We start from the raw sequence: 22,766 nt of genomic DNA, 5'->3' as shown, positions 1-22,766 counted from the left end.
TCAGCGATACGATTTAACGAAAATACAATGGAGTCCATTCATTGAACACAGCAAGCAAAATCACACTCCTCGAAGCGTCGTCGATAAGACGGACGAGAAGCCATTATTAAGAACAGTGTACGCTTTGTTTAGTTATTGCGTGTCCGATATTTAATTACAAGCCCCGAGAAATAATGTAATATTTTTATTGCTTTGTTATGAGAGACGCTGTAATAATAATTATTTTGTGGTTCTTGGGCCCCTTATTACATAGGTGAAGGGTAATGCGCGGCAAGAGGCGTGTGATTATGGTTATGAATATACGCTTCTTACGCCGACTTCGCCCGCTCGTCCGTCTTGATGGGCTTTATGCCTTAAGCAGACCAGTATACCGTTCCCTTTTATGTTTAGTTTCAAACTGTCTGCAAATTCGTTGGGTAACCACTTAGGTATCTATTTTATTATTTATTTTCGGCCATCGTGAACAGGCGAATACACCAAAAATCTTTCAATTGATATGCTTGATATGCACTGAGAATTAGTGTAATTCGACGAAACCTACTCTCAAACAGTGGTAGATTTAGGTACTTGGATGCCTCTGGCACTGATAGGTATGGAGGCACCTTTGTGAAAATTATGCAAAATAAAAAAACCGCCACTACAATACTATGTATTTTAAAACAACAACAATTATGTTGTCAACATTTTTATGCGTCTATCATTTTGAAACTATGTTGTCGACTCTCTCTAATAAAGCGACCGCATCGTCAACCGCAAGCGTTTTATGGAAAACCACCGCTCATGTGCCACCCCTATACAACGCATGACTTTGCCTACCCCCCACGGGACGTCACTGATTTTCATGTCACTTACAACCCAGTGGCGATCTTTTTCTTTCTTTTCTAGATGCCTTTATGGATATCTCGCATTTACTATAGAGGTTTATTTAAGGACTTATAGGACGAAGCACGCAAACTACTCTACTTGATGCTAGACGAATTCAATATTATGGCGGCTGAGAAAAATGCCTCATTGAAAACCATTCGTTTACTAATTTGAATTCACCTTGAAAAAACCCTGGAAAATTCTTTGTAGCGCAAGGCGGTGGTGATTCTGATGAATATTTCGTCGTATTCATTGGGAACTGGAACTGCGATTTATAGCTGAGTTTTTCCCTAGGTAAACTCGTATATGACTAATATTCTGAGCATAATATACGTATCTTAACTTATATGTCGATCTTGGTTTCCTCCTAAATCCTCCTCCAAAAATCCCTGACTTATGTAACATCAATTGAGTTTTGAACTGGAATTATCCATCCGGAAGACACGTGCTCGAATACCTACAATTAATTGAGCCGGATCCTGGGTTTGCAAACACTAGACAAACCATTCATAGTTTGGAAAAACATACTAATAAACATTTATTGTAATTTTTGTTGCAGACATTTGACGATCCCCGTTCGTCTGGGTCTCAGCCGATGAGCGGCGGCAATGCGTCGATCTGACGGCGGCCTGCCGCAGTAACCCGCCCGCCGAGGGCGCAGCAGCCGGGGCGAGATGGCCGCCGAGGGAAGACCCGCGCCGCGACGGGGGCTCTACTGGTCGCAGCTCAGGGCCATGCTGGTCAGGAACATCTACCTCAAGAAGCGGGACACCAGGAAGACTATAGCGGTGAGTTGTTTAGCCACTCATCCATGGATCCACTGTACCTGATAGCAGCCATTTGCACTCTTATAATAATTTTACCCATTAATTAGGTGGTTCACAATAATTATGTAACAAGTCCATCAAAATGGAACATGAGATATTTGCACCTAAAGTTGAAACTCCTTTTTTAAAATTCAGGAATGTTTTTTTCTGTATATAGGTAATTACCATATTAGATAGTAGGTACATGGATCAATTTAAATAAACAGTCGAAACATAAAGTATATTCAGGCTTTAATAATATTAGCAAATACCTCTTCATACTGCTGAAGGAACTATCAAAATGGACATGTTTCACATTCAATTTGATGACTTATATTGTATTGCCATTTATGCGGAAAATTGTAGAGCTACGATTGTAATATTAAGACGATACATCAGTGAAACGGCAAATAATTTTCTACTATAGGCGCGACGAAATTTTGGACTCGCTGGCATTCGGAGGGCGAACGTCGAGGTGTGAATACGTCAATTTGTTTCGTGATGGCGACGGGGGTATTAATTCTTAAATCGTGTAAAGATGACTAAAAACGTTACCCATTTAATTTAAAAAGAAAACATGTCAATGAATATATTATTATTGTTACTAATAGAACATTTAATGGACGCGTCATTTGCACCCGCGACACGCAACCCGCGCATCGCCTAGCCACGATTTTTTTAGACCATGCCTCAACTGAGGTATAACCTTAACACACAATATAGAAATCTATTTTATCTAGCCACTGAAATAAATACCCAATAAAAATCGAAATTTATGAAAATTGGACTTGATCGATAATTATTGTGAACCACCCATCTATTAGGTATTCCAATTAGAATCTAGTATGAAATTTAAAGTACCATTTTGCTGACGCATTTCTAAAACAATAATCAATTGCCAGTCCAATAGATGAGAAACGAATTGGCTGTAATACATGACACAGAGTGCGATGCATAACCATACTTAGGTGCGTAAGTCTCTAAGATACGTGCCTAACTTTAAGGGGCTGATTTCGTTGTCTTTGGTTCAGTGAGAAAAACATATAGGTATAATTCTTATTAGAGCGCCTTAGTGGAAGAGAGAAAGGACTTGTGACGTGTGTTTCTTTGTTGTAACGGCTCTGCATCGCGCTCTTAAAAACAATCTTAGATTTTACACCGTAAGTTTCCTACTAGATTCTACGAAATCTTACTAGATTCTGATAGGTCATATTAGAATCTTTTTTACCAGAACCTCTGGCCTGCAGAGTGGAAAGAGTTTAAAAAATAATGCCTTGACGGGAAATGACATTCTGATTTATCTCGTGAGTTTGGATCAGTGGTTATCGTGGAGCTTGCTAAAAAGTACAATTTGTCAACATTTCTTGTAATTGATAGGAAAGTTGAAGATTTTATAGTTTATGGCATATTAAAAGTTTAGTATTGTAAGGGTCAAGACACACCGCAACCCAGACGGTGTGTATCCAATAATTGGAATGATCTTGCTGGATTTCAATTTATTATTGTATACATCTGGAATCAAATAAGACTTGCATTGTCGTGTGTCTTGGCCCTTAGATATCTGCATGATTGAACAACATTAAAATAGAGCAATGTAGTACCTATGTAAGGTAATGAAAATGTAGAAGAAGAAGAATAACAATATAATGCATATGATGTGTCAGTCAGGGTAGCAAAGGTACCTCCAAAAAAACTCTAGGAATCCACTAGTATATTATAATAGAAATCCACTAGTATATAAATAGAAAATTTTATAAATTTCTCATCTACAGGGCTATTCCAATAAGTTAACACTATAACACGTTGACGTTATTTTTATTGCTCCAAAATAACACGGATATTACTCGAGGAAATTCCTAATTGTTAACACACCGCACTGCACCTTACTTGATTCCAAATGCATCCCATTAGAATCTTCAATTGGACTTTTGTTTATCCAAGTGGAGATTCTAATCGGATCCATTTGGAATCAAGTAAGTATGGCGTTTTAAAAATATATTGCAGTACCTACTACACAATAATGACATTTACAGCTCGTGGTTCGCGGCCATGAGCGGCTGTGTTAAAAAAACAGTACGCCTGATAGTTAACTTCCCGGGAAAATTAAGTGACCGAATAAGACATATCATATTTATCACTTTTTTATTTCTTTTGGAGTTGAAGTGATATATTAGAACCCGCTCGACGGTAGGAATTTTCTGAAATTTTATAAAATATTTCTAAAACTCCAAAAAAATAAGGTTAGAAGTCACGGATCCAACCATAGAATTGATATGTGTCGCTGAGTTTCAAAATCTGCTGTAACACTTTTTTGAAATAATTAAGATATATATATATCGTTATATTCGTTATTAAAATCACTACATGAAAATTTTATCGCCTCTTTCAAAAGCCGCTACGATTAACTGTCATTTATGAAACAAAATCAATGTGTCTATCAAATCCCGCTATAACACTACTGAAACATTCAAAAACCTTTTTAGTTCAAAAAGTTTTTATTGATTTTCTCAACATAATGAAAATGTGTTATAGCGGGTTTTGAAACTCAGCGACACATATCACGTTTTGTTATTGCGTGAAAACTTAAAATACTGACCCGAATGCGTGCCTAGCTAATGCAAAGCCTGTCGGAATAAATACCACTTCTATGGGTTCTTTGATACCCTGTTACCTACATAAGTATTCAAATAATATTGAAATCCGCTAACGAATTAGACACCACAATATCGGATTAATCGCTAATCACAGCTGGCTGCTGAGTCATACGATTTTTGAAACGGTGCCATCTCCATATGTCATCATCAGTCATACTGTATTCTAAAAAGAACACACATACATAACTATTCTTACCATACAAGTACCATCATGCGTGGTTGAATCCAGGGAACTCAGAAATAATGGGAACTAAAATACCTAACGGGTAAGGAGAAGCAGGCGACCGATCGAGCGAACCGAGAGAATACAGGATAAACTTAAACACGTTTCAAGAATACGTCATACGTCGAATACTGACAACTGCTCTCTGTTTATGCATTGACACTCATTTAATATTGATGTATTGAAGGTTGCAACACACAATTGCACGTCCATAATGCATGGTTCATTTTCGTAGGACACTCGCACATTCAAAACCCTGCGTCAAAATGTATTTTATTGGAATCTATTTATTAATCTATTCTGTGGTTAAATCATTCATCTGTTCCGCCAAGTTACGTTTCAAAGCACGAAAGCGAAACACTAATATTTTCTTTTTGACACGTATTTAGCTCCATGAAAGGCGGCCATGTACGCCGAACTGCAGGGTATTCTAAAATAATTAACACGGTAACACGTTTCCGTTATTTTTATTGCTCCAAAATAACATGGTTTTTACTCGGAGCAATTCCATAAACAAGAATCTACAATAATTATTAGCACAGTTAACACGCCTTACTTAATTCCAAATGCATCAGATTGGATTGATGGAGGTAATGGAATGTACTTGGAATCAAGGAAGGACGTGTTAACTGTGTTAGGTACTCAACGACATTTGATTGTTTGCGGTTAACGCGGTCTTGGGCGGCTGTGTTAAAAATATCACTACCTACTGACAGTTAAATTCCCGGGATAATTAACTGCCTGAATACGACATATCACATATTTATCATTTTGTTTGTTGATTTTGGAGTTAACTGATATGTTAGAATAGCCCTTGCTGGTCCTAGCAAGTACGAGACTCTAGGTATATGGTTTTCCCCTCCAAACACGATTGAAGTTTTGAACGGTTGTAAATTTATCAGAGCGAATAACTAGTTTATTCGTTTAGGAAAGAGTCTTCGCCACTGTTATGTGCTAATAAAATATTTTATTTATGGCTACAGGAGATCCTTGTTCCTCTGTACTCTCTTGGAGTGCTAATCGTGATGAAGATCCTGGTGCCGAACCCGAACTTCCCAGAGATAGCTGAGCCCAGAGGGGAGGCCTTCCTCTTTCAGCACTTCCAGAGGGTCAACCACACCGTTGCCGTTGTCCCCAACAACACTGAGACACTGGTGAGTTAGTGCCCATGTTCGGTAAACATGTATAGACTTAGTAAATCAGGATTCAGACACACGACACTGCAGTTTGCATTGGTCGACTCAGGTGTTACTTGATACCAAATGCATCCGAGTAGAATCTACAATTGGATAAAAAAAATCCAATTAGAGATTCTTATCGAATGTGAACTTGGAAACATGTAAGAACTGCGCCGACGCACGACAACTGCAGTGTTGTGTGTCTGAGCTGTAAGCAGTTTTTAAGGGAAAGTGTTGTGAATCCATATTTATGCGTCTGATTTATTACACACGTCAAACATACATAAATACAATGTTATATACGTCAAAAGATAGGGATAGCATGTCCGATTTAGCTAACTGACGTCTACAGCGGCTGTTAAATGGAGGCTTTTGTGAAATGGTGGTGTATTTATTATGTTCAATTTGTATTTGTTATTTGAATAAGTGTTAATATTTACAGGACTTCTTGGAAGAGATGAACACTCAACTGCAAACCCTGCCCGACATGCAACCCATCACGTGGGTGCTGTTCCAGACCCAGGAGCAACTGCTGGGCGAATATTGGAGCCGGCCCGAGTCCATCCCCATGGCTGTCATCTTCCAGAGCAATCCTATGGCCATGGCGCATCCACTAATGTAAGACCGTTTCTATATTCTACCATCCTTTTTTATTTGCCATCAGACTAAACAAGAAAACTGTCATCGGTTCAGTTTTCGGGGCAACGTACATAAATTTTGATCTGGATAACCATAAGACTAGTGGTAATTTATAGCTGTGAAACATAGTGCTTAACCCAGCGTTTCTTAATCTATGGGTCGCGAAATATTCTCAACAAAACAATATTCTTGCCAGCATTTATAGTATATATGTTGGCAAGTATACTATGACATTCAATACAATATTCATGCAACACTGTTTAACGTTGATCGCAGTGGTCAAAATTAATAATTTCAACAACATACATGTGCGAATCAGGATTTTCTGCTTTGAGTGAAATGAAGTCCAAATTGCGAAATAGACTGCAACCAGAAGAAGACCTAAGATGCAGGCCGTGTAATATAACACCAAACTTTGATGAGCTCTCAAAGCTTATCCAAAGCCAAGGTTCACATTAATTGAGTCAAATGTTGTTTACCATAACTGTATTTAGTATTATTAAGATAAAATATTCTTTTTTCAGTACGTACTATTTTATTTATTTTATCTTAGGTCACGAACCAAAATTATTACCCTTAATTGGATCGCAAATCAAAAAGGTTAAGAAACGCTGGCATAACCAATAATGAAGAAGAGAAGTTAGTAAGTAGACTTTGAGAGAAAAATATGGAGTTTGATCCTCACTAGACAATAAGGCTTACAGAATAAAGATGAACCGTGAGCTCGACAACCTATTAGAATGAAGAACCATCAGCTAAACATCGCCGTTTGACAAACGAACGTCTTCAGTGATGGTGAGGTCGGCAAAATCAGGAGACTCTACAAAGATTCTGCCATGCTGATGCAGCAACTCACAGATAAATAATTGAGTCTGAAATACCAGAACAAAGGCAGTAAGACAGAACATTCACGTAAACATATAAGAGGGAGGGACACAGGGAGAAGACGTATGAGAACAGTGTTGCCATCCTATCAGAGTGAAATTATAGTACAGAGCCTCCAAAATTATAGTATTTGCAGAAAAAATATAGTACACGTTGTCATCTGTTGAAAATGTATAGGTTTTATGTTTCTCAGAAAAAAAATAACGGAGAATTTGAGAAACGAGACCTCTTTTTATTTAGGTACCTCTTGCCACCAAAAATGCTTACCGAAGAATTCAAGAAATTCCATTTTAAACCAAAGTCAAAGGATTTTTTTACGTTTTTCGAGCAATTTTTTTCAAAGTTCTCCAAATCTTATATTGCGAAATTATAGTACTTTGCACCAATTTATCGAACGGAAATATCGAAATTTGAGTACTTTTTACATATTTTTTCCGATATTCAAAATTATAGTATTTTGGGTGTACTATACCTGTTTTATATTGTACATAGTACGCGGACCAAAATTATAGTACAAATACTATAAATATAGTACGGTTGGCATCACTGTATGAGAATAATATTGACAGGTGGTAATATTTATTAGATACAATAATATTTTTCTTTGTTTTATATTCACAGTTATACGATCCGTACGAATCCTTCAGTGGTGGTCACACCGTCAACCCGGTCGCTGTGGTCGTCTCCAGCCATCTGCCGTGTGTCTCCTACGCACTGGACCAGCGGCTACTTCCCTATCCAGGCCGGGGAGCAGTGCCCTGTTAACCAGTACTTTTACTCCGGATTCATTGCCCTGCAGGCCCTCATCGACTACACCAAGATAAAGGTAAACATAAAATCATTCTGCAATCGCTTTCAAATGTAATACAAAAAGATAATTCCTTCTAGATGAAAAAAATAATGCATGAATTGATAACTCATTGAAAATTTGTTTCCTTGTCCAGTTGGAAAGCGGGCGCGAAGACCTACCCATGCCGAACATCTCCCTTGAGATGTTCCCGAAGCCGGCGTACACGGGCAACTGGATTGTGGCGTTCCGCATCGTCATCCCCATCTACATGGTGATGACGCTATCGCAGTTCATCACGTACCTGCTCATGCTGGTGGTGGGGGAGAAGGAGAACAAGATCCGGGAGGGGATGAGGATTATGGGGTTGATTGACTCAGTTTATTGGTGAGCCCATTTAACACATCTTTATTCAAGTGTTTGCTGAAAACAAACAGAAATATTATTGAAAATCGATCGTGCTATCACGAATTCGCACTCGCTGGTTCATGATGAACCAGGGTCACCTATTTAGTATACTTCGTAAATCCAAAATAACTGTTTTTCCAGGAGTCAGTAAAACTGTCTTATTTTTGTTATAAATAGAATTTTGATATCTGAATAATAAAAAAAACTACAGGTGGCCCTCGACGCACGTAATTGGTAATTGGCCTGTAAATGTGATATAACTTTTTAATTTGTATGCAGATAACTTGTAACACAAAATATATTCGTTAAAATACTTTTGAAACTCATTGTCGAATAGAGTGGATTCTGCATCTCACTTTTATGAACAGAGTTATTTTGTTACTCACAGTGTTAAAATTCCAGTGGCGCGTCATGTCGTCATGTGATTTTGTAGAATATAAATTCATTTGGACTAATTTTCTCATGAAATTGTTGCTTGTGAAGCATTTTATGAAATTAAACACCAATAATATTTGAAATTTAATTTAATTACATATACGCTTCATATAAGTTTCAAATTTTTAAAACATATTGTATAGAATTATTTATTTAAAAAGAACTACATCGATAATTTTTTGGCAAAAAATGCGTTGGAGTTTTCACATATGCTAGGCTAAATAAGGCTAGAGTAAAAAAAGGGTTAAGGAATGTTTTTATATATCAGATAATAACACGAAAAATTAAAGTATCTAAACAATGAAAAAAGTCTGGGACGCCTATGGATTATTTACCAAAAATGCCGTGAAAACACTGGATTGAAGTGTCAAATTGTGTTTACTTTTCTTTGCACTGCATGCTGCGTTTCCATGCATCTGGGTTCCTTGAACGCTTCCTTGAGGTTTCAGGAAGAAAATTCATAACATTTATCAAATAATCATCCATTATATACGATTGAAAACGACAAAATATCAACAGCAAACTTGAGCGATTTACCTCACCGAGTGTAGATTCAGTACTGCGGACATATTGCATTTTTGTACGAATCGCGACACCTGATTGGCCGATATCACTTTGAATGCTTTAAGAAACTCAGTTCGCATACGGAGTGGTTTTTGTAAGTGACCCAAATGATTTCCTGACGAGATTAAATGCAGTTTGAAACTCTCACCCGGATAACTAGATAAATTTAAAGTTTATGAATAAGAGGCATCCACAGGACATTTTTGTAAAAAATCGCCCAGAATGGTTTTTGAAACTCATGTAACCGTTTCGACAAAGAGCACCGAAGAAACCTCTTCGGGACGCAAGATCCACATTGAATTAGGTTAATAGAATTAGGTAAATTAATTAAATATTATTGAACATACATTATTTGAAAACATCTCGTGCATATACACACTAGAAAAAAAACGGTGTGTGTACTTATATACGCGCGTTAGAAGTTATACTTCTTTGGCGTAGCAAAATAAAATAATCGCACACCGCGTTAGTCAAAATTCACATCAACCAAAAATATTCAAACAGTTAGAAAATAGTTTTCACATAAACTAAATATGTAATACCAAACCAAAGTAACGTACCTATCACACTTAAAAATATTAAGCTTAATTTGACAATTTGCTTAATCACATATAAAAAGGAGTAGGTACAATTCACAACGCGAAAGAATATTTTTCACCAAGCAAAATAATCCATACTCCTTACTCCTTATTCTATGGTCACTATGGTCGGCTATGATCACATCATTATGCCAGACGTCATGTTTCAGATCTGTCAAATAATAAAGTATGATATAAGATAGAATTGACGTTTTAATAGCCCTATATCAATAAAAACTAGAATAAAGGAGGGCCGCTTATTGGAGTGCCGCTGGTTTATTTCTAGACACTTTAACTTATATCACTAAATAAGTTATTTAATTATTTCTCGTTGTTTTTATTTTATTTTGGCCAACAATAATAAATTCGTTTTCTAGGCAACGGAACAATTCTTCGTACATATAATAATAAATTCGCTGCCTGGGTAACGGAACAATTCTAAACTATAATATTATACTGTATAATCGTCACGATTGCAGTATCATACTGTGGCGTAAAGGCAGTGCATTCGGTTGATAACCGAATAATCGGTGGTTCGAATCCAGTCGAGTGCGTTTTTTTCATGTGAAAAAATAAATTATGTGTTACATGTCACACGCCAAAATTACACTCTGATCTGATTTCCCAAACGCGCCAAAAGAAGTATAACTTCCAAAATCCAGTTTCGTTGAATAAAAGAAGTGGTTTATTAGATAATGTTATTTTTGTTTTTTTTCCAGGGCTTCATGGTTCATTTTGTATGCCGGTTTTGTCTTGGTGCTATCCATAGTCTGCACGGTGCTACTGTTCACATTAAAAGTAAGCCTAGTCTAACAAACTAATTTTTTTTTAAATTTTTGTAATGGACTATTGTATGTAAATTGTATGTATAGTTTTACTAAAATTTATTTACGAGAAAGCAGCTATTAACATAAGTCCCCAATCTGCATAACGTCTTAATCCTTATATGTCATTTTCTTGCGAATTGGGATATTTTTCATTACCATGTAGGTATGAAGAGAAAATAGGTTTTTGTAATTTTTTTTAAGTAGAAAAAGTTGCCAGTGCAAGTTTTGTGACTCAGCGACTCAATTAATCAATGGTGTTAACTTAAAAAGAATATTGTTAACACTTGATTGCCTGTCTTCATCAGTTGTCGTTTTGTGTTTCAGGTTTTCCAACATTCTTCGTACATTTTGGTATTTTTACTGATCCTCCTGTTCGGTTTCACAATCATCATGTTTGGATTCCTCATGACTCCGTTCTTCGATAAAGCCAGGGTAAATATTCAACACTGATTTTATCTTAAAAATAACTAATAGTATTCCCTCAGCATCCATATGTAATTGATTTGTTTATTTGTAGACGGCAGGCATCCTGGGAAACTTCGCCGTAAACTTGATGAGCATGCTGTACTTCATTCAAGTGTTTGTTTCTAACGCGGACTCCGTGGCCTTTTGGTTTGTCTCCCTCATCAGCTCTAGCGGGTTCGCATTGGCCATGGACAAGGTAAGATAGAGTATTGTCACAAGTTAGTGTTTCATTCAGTAGTTATTGATTCAGAGACTATTCTAACAATTATTCACTTAACATCAATGACATTAATATGGACGAAGCATCTGGAAAATAAAATGACTCTCACTTTGTTTTGTGTCGGGTCTGCCGGATGGCGAAATTCATATTTTAATATCGGTATCCTACGCTCAAATGAACATTCTGCTTGCAAGCGGTCTGGCGACACCGCTGGGTCTGCCCATACAAAATTTCTGACTGTCAGGTTTCGACTCCGCCGTTATTATTGTGTTACAAAATGGCAATGTGCCTAGTTAAAAATTGTAAAAAAAAATCTACTAAGCACTCCAAGAAAGATGGGATATCACTTTTCACTTCAGTATTATTTATTATTGATAAAATGCCATTTTAAAATATTGATGAATGTTTATTCAATGCAATTGAATGACAGAAACCATTGGACAGACGCCTGTGATGCGCTGGGCTTACATGCGTCTAATCTCCGAGAAGTCGTAAGTAACCTAGAATCTGTTTCTAACGTAATGAGTAATGACACTAATACGCCATTACAATAAAGGTTATATTACTATAAATTCTCGAAGCTTGTATCGCATAATGGAAATGGATACGTCATAAATGGTCACGTGACGTCTACCTATACATCTGTGAATGACTTTCATGCACAATTTCTCGTGCGCACCGATATGAAGTGAGTTGTCCATTTAATATGTCATTGCTTAACATCCAAAAAGAGTTAAATGTGATAAATATATCACATTAATCACAATGTATTTAGGCAGTTAATTATTACAATAAGTTAACCGTCTGAGCCGTCAAAAGTGCTATCTTTTAACACCCCCTCTCTTGGATGTGTTAAGTTTTGGAGCGAGATAGAGTATGTTAATTACATATTGAAAATTGAGATATTATTGGATCTGACTATTTTGAAAAATAATCTATATCACGGGGTCACGTCCGCCGCCTCAATTTATTGTTACCCGCTACCTGTCAAATATCGAGTGGCTAATAGTAACATAATATTTGTTTTATTATATTATGCTGCAATGATATAACTAATAAAATTGTAGGTTATGTTATGTTGTTTGACGTTTCAATACAAAATTTTCAGCATTTCGAGGTTCAGATAGAAAAAAACATAAATACACCAGCACGAACATACCTGAATCTGACCGAATATGAGACGTATTTCATTCATGTCTACCAACTTAAATTTTCGCCATGCATTGTGAATATATTATAATGTTATGTTTTTCCTTTCAGGCGCTAGTCTTAGACATGGCCGGTGAGGGAGTCACGTGGGACAACCTATGGAATGGTCCAGGCATACCTTACGGGGGCTCGCTCATCATGATGGCTTTTGATACTGTTTTATACGGACTCCTGGCGTACTACTTAGATGCTGTCATACCTAGTAAGTAATTTAAATTATGCATATTTTATGAAGAAAGCAAAATCTTTTTAAACCTTCCAAAATCTTTGACTAAGGGTGCTTGTAAAAAAAATCAGTTTTAAAAATAAATAAACACAATTACGACCGCGATTATTAGTAGTTACATATTCTCTTAGATATTGACTAAGTGTTTGTGTTTATTTCCAGGTGAACACGGAATCAAACGACGTCCGTGGTTCTGTCTGCTGCCTTCATTTTGGTGCGGGTCGAAGCACAAATCACACTCCAGTACCTTTCATGCCAACTCCAACGGAGAGACCATGAACAATCAGTTTAATAAGGATATAGAACCTGTGCCTAGGTGTGTTTTGCATTAATGTTTCGTGAATAACCTATTGGTGAATGAAAGTCCAAAGTTGCCCAAACTTTTTCAGACAAGAACATAATATATTTCATTAAATAATAAAATTATATAAAACAAATGCGATGTTTGTTTTTATACAATCAGAGGTATCGATTTGTATTCTTTACATTTTTTAAGCAACCCAGCATCGCAAAGGGTGTAGTAGTATCAAAAGAACTTAATAGTATAATCCTACTCGCCCTACGGGATCTGCCTTAGAGTAGAAGCTAAAAAACTCTTCCCCGGATTGAATACCGTGGTCAGGTCAAGTTCACGTGTTGTTTTATAGAATTATTATGTGTGTTTGGATCTAGCACGTGACCAATTCTCATTTGGTAGGGGCTGTAGTGTCCTTCACTTAGTTGGAACATTGTGTAAGCGACCTCCTTTCTTCAGTGTCGACCCCAGATGAGCCCTTTCAAATTATCTTATTCCCTTCTGGCTGTCATTAAAGAACTACATAACTCTGGAGATTTTTTTCGTATATATTTTATTAGAATCTCTTGATGTTGCCATTTTTAAAACAGCCTATTTTGAAAGAATCATCAGTTCAAAATAAGTCCGCAGCCTTGAGTGTTAAATTCTACAGACATCAAACATTTATACATATACATGTATCAATTAATTATATCTATCTATTCACAGGGAACTAAGGGATAAAGAAGCAATTCGGATAGTGTCATTATATAAGTCGTACAGGAACTGCAGAAGAGCCGAAGTGAAGGCAGTTGATGGCATCGACCTGAGTATATATGAGGGCCAGATCACGGCCATTCTCGGTCACAACGGAGCCGGCAAATCCACCCTCTTCAATATACTGACCGGTCTCACGGCACCCACTACTGGAACAGCCTATGTTTTTGGTCTTGATGTTAGGTGAGTTGATTTGAAGTTTCCAGCAATACTGTAAATCTACAGATAGTTCAAGTGACATGCATATTTAAAATACATTAGTTACTAACAATGACATTAGAAAACCTTCTCTGTGTAAATGAAGTCGAAATCACAGATTAATTAGTAGCAAACGTCATTCTGTTATTGCTCATATCTGTCAAAAATAGCAAGCATTACAACACAATTTTAAATTTGCAAGTATTCCCAAAATAAACTTGAAAATTTGAATTTATTGTTATGAACTGTTATTATTTAATATACCGTAAAACCCCCTAACTTCACCCGGTTTTTTAACAGAAAGTCGTTTTGCCACCAAAATATCCACCAATATGAAATCTTATAGATCTTATGTGATGCATAATGATAGTATTTAATTTTATTTATATTGAAGTAATACCCTTTTCATACTAAATAATACAATAAATCACTATTTTTTATATAGACGAAGTTACGGCACGATTCCCTAACTTCGCCTAATGTGTTTTAGTAGGTACACTAAAAAATTATTGTCTATGGATACTCACGAAATCTATTAAAAGATAGCCTTAAGCAAATTCAGGTCTTATGCTAGAGACAATTTGGCATATTTTAAAGAAATATCTACGTTGGCGAAGATAGGAATCACTTCAATGACTGTTTCATACAATCTACCAATTTACGCTAGGGCTGCCAAAACCCAAAGCATTATAGTATCATTTTTATGTGTTGATTTACATAGTAAATTTTTAATAAAGGAAATATGAGGAAAATTGTTAACTGGTGATTCAAAGTGATGAATAGTTTTTAGTCTAAAAACAATAAAAATAAAAAAAACACATTTATTTCAAGAAAATCGTTTTTTTGTGACAACCCTAAAGCCAGGGGAAGTGTAGGAACAAGTAGTTCACAAAACATAGCCTGACATTGCATACTCAAATAATTGATGTTTTATTATAAATATCGGAAATCGCACGTTACATTTGGCAAGCAGACTATATTACTATATTATAGTAAAAATATGAAGAACCTATCTCTACAAGATTCGTAGAAATCAGCAAAAGTTCAGAGGTATTCCGAAAAAATCTCTTCAAACCGGACTCGAAAAAACGGTACTAACACAAACACGGCGAAAATAATGGCGGTTTGAAAATTGTGTGGTGACAGGAGAAATATTATCTTTAAAATCGCCTTAGTGGCTTAAAGTGGTGCGATAGTAAAAACATGAGTTTTTAGTGATTAATTGATTTAGGTGAAGTTAGGGACACTTGGCGAAGTTAGGGGGTTTTACGGTACATAATTTGGAACACCTCAAAAACATATATAGTAGAAAAATATTGGTACAGAGTGGGATGCGAACCTTCACCCATTGGATTCCGGCCTACATGCTTTACCAATTAAGCCATTTGTGTCTTACCAAATCACAACAAAATCAATTAACAGCTATTTATAGTGTGAAGTGATATTATATTTCGTTAATATTGGGGACTTTGTCTTATTGAATAAGGCATGGCCCCCACAAGGAGGGGGCTGATAGGGCTCTAGCCCGGGGGCCCGGCGAGGCGAGTCGACCAGATAAGCGAGATAAACACACATCACAAATTCGCTTTAAAAGTGAAAAAAAGTCGCTGATAAATAGTGTTGTGGAATCACATTGATACCGCCTAAACCATGGCATCCTCAGAGGATCCAAGGCCATGAGGCCTGAATCATCATTGGGCTGATTCATGCAAACATGAACAGATCGACTGCGAGGCAAATTTCTAGCCCGTAAGCTTAGATGTATGGAAATTTATAGTCACCCTTTTGCAAGTTCTACAAAATTTAATAGAATCAGTCTAGCCCTTAATATAAATAAAATCCTGCATTTTTTTATACCTACATTAATTCTATAAGCAAGCCAAGTAAAACCTAGCGTCATTATAAATTCTATACTTAGTCAATTTAAAAAATACTTAGAAGCAAGCTGTAATTTTAAAGCCAATCAATAGCGAACGATTTTGTAGTTACCTATATAACTTAAAACAATTGTCAGCACAATATTTTAGATGCCAAAAATAGTAATTATTAAAACCTATCATTTTTAATATTATTACCTACATTTCATCCAATTTTGACCAATATTGGAAGCAAAGTTCCCAGCCATACAATGTACCTAATACCTAGAATATCTGATTTGAGAATATTTTGAAAAAAAAATGTATTTGTATACCTAGTTCAAATATTTCAAAATATGTAGCTAACAAGCAAAGAAATGCAGAAGGTAATAATAATTCCAAGAAATTCACAGCCCCTTTCCAAAGCATGCACCTAGAAAAGGTCTGAAATATGAGACCTGAGGTACCTACTTACAAGCCAGGTACATATGCCAGAGGCTGTTTTTGTCATTTTTCAGAGATAGAATAATTGTGTATTGTTTGTTGTGTATTATTACTACCTACTCTGCCCTACCAGCCCCTAAGAGGGTCAGTCGGTTTTCGCCTATAATTCCGCGTTGTCAATCAACATAAGCATGTCCCCGAAAGAAGCCAGCAGACGATATCACCGTGACATCTGACATTCATCACGGGGGGGTCCAGCGCTTCATCCTACCTACCCCCCCCCCCCCTTTCGGAGGTGACAACATGGCAATACAAAAAGTTCATCTGGGTTTTTCTAATCATTACAAACTCTTGGGATTGTGTAAATGACTCCGTGATATTTTAATTTTACAGGGATCCTCAAGATATGAGTGAGATTAGAAGAATGACAGGCGTTTGTCCGCAGCACGATATCCTATTTGATTTACTCACCGTTAAGCAACATTTGATGTTCTTTGCAGCTGTCAGAGTAAGTAGAAACCGTCTTGTCAATATCTGTGTTATATTGTATTTGCTGTACCGGTATAGTCAAGTTCTGCGGAAGTGTGTGGCAATACAATGTACAGGAGGAATGGAATCAGCTTGGAGAGGCCTAAATTGACGCAGACTGATGATGATAATTACATAATAGGCATCTTGCACTCTTGCGGTCTCTAGTTTTGAATACCACACACTTCTACCGAATTTCATCGATCCAGCGGGTTTTAGGGTGACCCTTGGGTTTGTGTACTCAGTGGAATCTGTTTGCGTATAACGCTATAATTACTGAATAATTTCAGGGTATTCCGATGTGGCGAAGAGAGAAAGAAGTGGCTAGAACTCTGCAGGAAGTATCCTTGGCGGAGCAGACTCACAAGTTTGCCAAGCACTTATCAGGAGGGCAGAAGAGGAAACTCAGTGTTGCCATTGCTATCATTGGAGATCCAAAGGTATACCACTGTAGTGAAGATAATTTAAAAGTAGAATTATAATTGATAGTCTGAAGTTATTCGAGACGCGTGAAAGTGAAACTGAAAAAGAGCTACCAAGGCTAACGATTGAATTAGATGCACATTATTATATTGTTATGAATTTAGAGCATTTAGATGATTAATCGAAAATAGTATGTCATATTGTACAGAATAATAAAATTTCAACACATGCCGCTATCTTGTCATTCCACCAACACACAAAATATTAATTTTTCTAGTGGTATGGACCTAATTGGTTGAGGAAGTAATCATTTATTTCTCGTAAAAAAATCTTTTAAGAAACCTCTTTCGAGAGATGAGCAAGGTCCACATCAGATTATAGAGAGGTAATGGTATTATGCACTTATTTGCAGATAATAATTCTGGACGAGCCAACAGCCGGAGTGGATCCGATTTCCCGCCGCCACATGTGGAGGATACTGCAGAGGCTGCGGGCTGGCAAGGTCCTTCTCTTGACAACACACTTTATGGACGAGGCGGACATATTGGGCGATCGCAAGGCCGTCATCTCCAAGGGCAGGCTGCGCTGCGCTGGAACTTCTCTGTTTCTCAAGAATAAATTTGGAATAGGATATCATCTGACACTAGTTTTGGACGGTGAGATATTTGGGCAGCTTGTAATTTCTTTCATTTGATATTAATACTATTGACCGAAGGTACTTGATGGAATTTGAATTTAAATTCTAATAGATTTATGTTTTGTACTATTCCATTAGAGTCATTTTTTGCGACTCGCATTTTGCCTTTCGGCATCTTCAGGAGCTATGTGCACTCACCAAAGGTAAATACACACTGACAAGGGACACAATTAATTCTAACTTATATAGTAAAGTAATACAATAGAGTAGGTGAACACTTTATCACCCACCTATTAAGTCAACAAATTATGAATAGTTGAAGTGTTTGTAAAAAAGCCCTATTACTAATAATACAATTAATAGGCCTATACATCGTCAAACCCTAACAATAGATCATTAAATAATAATCAATAAATACTATATTCAACAGGTCTAAAATCGTTAATACTAGGAATTTAATGAATTTAACTAATGAGATATATGTATCAATAATACCTATTATATAGAAGGAGTTTTATACATTATTTGTAGTATAAGATTTGAATGTATTTACTGAACAAATGAAGGATTGTTTAGTTGGTAAACTGTACAGATATTAACATCACTATGTCGGCATTATTTCCGCTTCCCTAACTCAAGCAATGGTCGTCAGTTTTCAATATGAAATGTTGAAAACCTCCTTCTAAATATATCAAAGTGATTTCATAAAAGTCTTTTATAACATTCTTGTTTCTTGCATACAAAAGTGCTATTTACATCAAACTAGAGTTTTCTTCTGTGATATTTATACGGAAACCACAGAAGGTTCTATCTAACCCGTTGATTATTTCCAGGTGTGTGCCGTGAGCATCAAATCACCCGCCTGGTTACAAGCCGAGTGGCTCGTGCTGAGAAGGCTCGGAGACACGGCAGAGAGCTTTCCTATATTCTTCCGCACAACGCCGTTCATCAGTTCGCTTCTCTCTTCAACGCCATTGAGGAGGAGATCAACACTAAAGCAAGTAGATTAGGTAAGAACTTAATTCTTGGAAGAAACTTATAATATGAAATATGAAACTGTTTTATAGATTAAGGCCTTCTGCTCACGACAATACTAAAAAAAGACGAGACTGAAACTAGAATTTCAGCCAGTATCTAGCTAATATATTTCAATGGCAGCTCGCTCACGGCAAGACTGTAATCTCTCAGATTCAAAACATTTGCGACTAAACTGAAGAGACGTGACATGCTAGTCTTCCCAGTCTCTCAGTTTCCAGTCCCCCATAAAACAGTGATGCCAATATCAATAGATTTGATGAAAAATCATATTTTCTTATTGAAATTGGTAGCACTGAACTACAAAAAAATTACAAAAAAATAATGATGGAATTACATACTAACTTTATAGCGGGACTTGATGCAATCTTTTTCCATTATTTTATATGAGACACGTTTTTAAATTATAGAATCTAGCATAAAGTTGCTAGTAAATAAAAAGATTTTAGATATTATCATTATTTCGTATATCCTTGGATGGGCTGTCCACCTAGTTTTAAATAATGTTTCACTTGTACTCTTGGTTAATCTTCAGCACCTCAAATGATTTAATTATTCATTCACAGGTATCTGCAGCTACGGAGTCTCCATGACGACCCTGGAAGAAGTCTTCTTACACCTAGAAGGCGAAGGCGAAGAACCCGGAGGCCCGGTAGACGGACTGTCCCGGAAGCTTGTCAGAGCCAGAGCGCTATCTAGATCCCTCTCGCTCCAAAGCAAGAGCCCCAGCTATCAGGAGCTGCATGACAAGGACGGCAATACGGGCGCTCACACTCTACCGACCGACGCGCATTTCAATCATGCTGTGCAGGGAGCGGCGCAGTTGCAGACTGGGGTGGGGGCTGGAACCGCACTCTTAGCTCCCGGTCACTCTCCCGGGGGTACCACTGGATTGGCACTGCACGCTACGGGGCATGGTATCGAGCATGTTAAGGTACGCTTAATAATTTTCTGCAAGCCACTGGTAGTTTATTGAAAATCTCTATCTCAATTCTTACAAAAAATAATGACGTTGAATTTAAGGAAATTTAACTACTATAACAGAAAGAGTAATTTGAAATTATTAAAGATCCTTGATTTATATCCCAGAATATTTTTATAGTAAGATTAAAGTTAATGACCACACCAAACCATACCTGTCTAAAAGCAGATTGGGAATATTGCAGGTGTAACCCAAGACAGGTAACCATGTACTCAATAAATAGTGCATACAGAAGATTAAATGTACTGATAACGGTTTTCCTGTGCACAAGAAGTAGGCGGAAATGATTTGTATACATATTTCTGCTATCACTAACAATGTTCTTTAGCTCTCAACATCTGCCGTTCGTTGAATAACATTCTATTTTGTGATGTAATAACAGGTGTCCGGTGCGAACAATGCGAATGTGGTGAGCCCCCCTCCGGATCTGAGCCAGATGCTGGAGAGGATAAAGGTGCGGCCCAGCACCATGCAGACCTTCCGCGCTCTTATCTGGCTGAGGACCATCAGGATGATCAGGGACCCCTACAAACTCTACATGCTTATCATATTGCCAATCGGTATGACAATTTTTATGTTACTTGACACAGATGGTTCTGCAACTAGATGACAGTTTTAAATAATTCAGTTTTAATGTTTTCCAGCAGGCGGGATTTAAACCACTTTTAATTAAATATATTAATTTCTATACAAGTTAGCAGATAGTAAATAAAGGTTAAAAGACAGGCCGGTAAACACGAAGGGTGAAACATTACTACCAACAGTTATTCTAGATAACTGTTTTTCAAACAGAATAATATATACATCCAAATATAACAACATAGTGTTATGTTCCTTTCACATTATACGGTTTTGACCGTACGGCAAAAAATCAAATGGCGACATTCTTTTAGTGACGTGAAAAAGAGCATAGCCCTTTTCACATTGCACGGCGATGGTTAAAAACCGAAACGGAGCCGTATAGTAGCCGTTCATTGCCACTGTATTCACGGCGCCCGGATAGCCACCAACTCAGTGGTGTACGTGACCTAATGCACGCTTTCACAGTAGACGGTTGTAAATCGTACGGTCAGTACATCACTCAACCACAAACTGAGTTTGTGACGGAAAAAAACTGTGCATAAACCATATAGTGTGAAAAGAGCATGAACTAGTTGCCGATTCGGATTTTTACCGTTAAATTTTTTTCTGTACGGTTAAAACCGTATAGTGTGAAATAAGGGTACTTAGTTGAAATAGATCCACTAAATAAGGTTCCCACTGTATTATAGTAAACGAAGATGGTTTAAAAAATTCTGGATTTAAAATATATTATTATCGTCTACAATCCACGCTGTCAATTTTCTGTGTACCGGCGGCCAGATACGTTAACTTGTCAATTGCTATTTTGTGTGTATCTATTGTTACCACTGTGATATTTCAATGCATTATTACGGTCGTAACAATTGTTTGACCTAAACAAACCAAATTTTATTTTATTTGTTTCAAACAATACTCGTAAAAATACCAATAGATGTGTTATTAGTCACTCGGCCGTGAGACTGTCGACCTGAAGGAGAACTTTTTTTTATGCGACAGTTGGGAAGGTATTGTGGGTAAACACACCATGGTATCTTATCTGCCCATAACATAAATTCATATTAAAAAAAAAATTAAACAAATAATTTGGCAGACACGCACATCAATCCACGCCGACCGTTGTGACCAACGTCTTTACACTATAAGCAATTACACGCAACGATTTGATCGCGTTGGTTGTAAAATAAACATAGTGTTGCTATTATTAAAAATATAAGTTGACCGAAAACTATTTCTTTGTTAGATTGGTGGCTACACTAAACAGTTTTCCCACGCAATTTTACGTCAAAACTCAGCTGTCAAACCTATTTAGGTTGTATGTTCTCAACAATCTTTGATGAATCTTCGTGAATCATGACAGACGGAAATAGGATTGGTTCCATATTGCTCACGATCCCGGAAAACCATAGATAATAGATTTTGGCAATTGTGACAGACGATCGGGCCAGATGCAATCTGCCAATGTAATTTGAGAATAATAATGTTCACCCCCCCTTGTTTCTATTCCAGTGTTCGCTGCATTCGGCCTCTACGTCAAGTCCCGCGAGGTGTCCTTCCTCAAGATGCACCCTCTCCAACTGGACGCCAGTACATATCGCAACAAGACCTCAGTAGCGCTCCACGATTCCACGGGGAGAGAAAACGGAATGGCCGGACTCGCCGAGGGGCTGGCGTCTCTCGGGGCAGGTCCGGTGGACTCCGACTATGACGGAAGCTTCCCCGGACTGCTGAGGATGATGCCCAACATGGCAGCGTTTAATGTCAATGCGATCGGACTGAGGGATTTGTCCGTTGTCGCCATGTATAATGATACCTTTACGCATAGTCTGCCTATCATTGTGAATCTTCTAAGTAATGTATTGTTCAAGTAAGTAAAAATTACTTTTTATTCAATACAATATACACAAGATTTAAGAATGTTCGATTCTTTATTATTTGTCGCCATCGTAGTCAAATGTTTAAGGCGCTGGCCTTCCATCTAGGGGCCCCGAGTTCGATTCTCGGTGAGGTCACAATGTATATATGTGATTTTCTCAAAGCCTGGGTGTTTGTAATTGTTTCTTAT

At 37.2% G+C, this 22,766-nt stretch overlaps 1 protein-coding gene across 1 annotated transcript in view; it reads left to right on the top strand.

Annotated features, from left to right (window-relative positions):
• Positions 1–1,472: 1,472 nt before the first annotated feature.
• LOC147069461 (cholesterol transporter ABCA5-like) overlaps positions 1,473–22,766 on the top strand; it is a 40,848-nt gene continuing 19,554 nt past the window's right edge. Inside the window, exons 1-18 of the mRNA XM_085950660.1 lie at positions 1,473–1,652; positions 5,531–5,701; positions 6,168–6,343; positions 7,871–8,075; positions 8,194–8,423; positions 10,741–10,819; positions 11,173–11,280; positions 11,366–11,509; positions 12,794–12,944; positions 13,131–13,284; positions 13,972–14,202; positions 16,911–17,025; positions 17,336–17,485; positions 17,881–18,124; positions 18,939–19,115; positions 19,707–20,074; positions 20,505–20,682; positions 22,211–22,568. Of these exons, the coding sequence (XP_085806786.1) occupies positions 1,539–1,652; positions 5,531–5,701; positions 6,168–6,343; positions 7,871–8,075; positions 8,194–8,423; positions 10,741–10,819; positions 11,173–11,280; positions 11,366–11,509; positions 12,794–12,944; positions 13,131–13,284; positions 13,972–14,202; positions 16,911–17,025; positions 17,336–17,485; positions 17,881–18,124; positions 18,939–19,115; positions 19,707–20,074; positions 20,505–20,682; positions 22,211–22,568 (3,353 nt within the window). The 5' untranslated portion in view covers positions 1,473–1,538. The remainder of the gene's footprint in view (positions 1,653–5,530; positions 5,702–6,167; positions 6,344–7,870; positions 8,076–8,193; positions 8,424–10,740; positions 10,820–11,172; positions 11,281–11,365; positions 11,510–12,793; positions 12,945–13,130; positions 13,285–13,971; positions 14,203–16,910; positions 17,026–17,335; positions 17,486–17,880; positions 18,125–18,938; positions 19,116–19,706; positions 20,075–20,504; positions 20,683–22,210; positions 22,569–22,766) is intronic.

Source organism: Rhyacophila brunnea, unplaced genomic scaffold (genome assembly GCF_057557595.1).
Source record: "Rhyacophila brunnea isolate RB1 unplaced genomic scaffold, BYU_Rbru_1.0 scaffold_23, whole genome shotgun sequence".
Lineage (NCBI taxonomy): Eukaryota > Metazoa > Arthropoda > Insecta > Trichoptera > Rhyacophilidae > Rhyacophila > Rhyacophila brunnea.
This window is presented reverse-complemented; position numbering and strand designations above follow the sequence as displayed.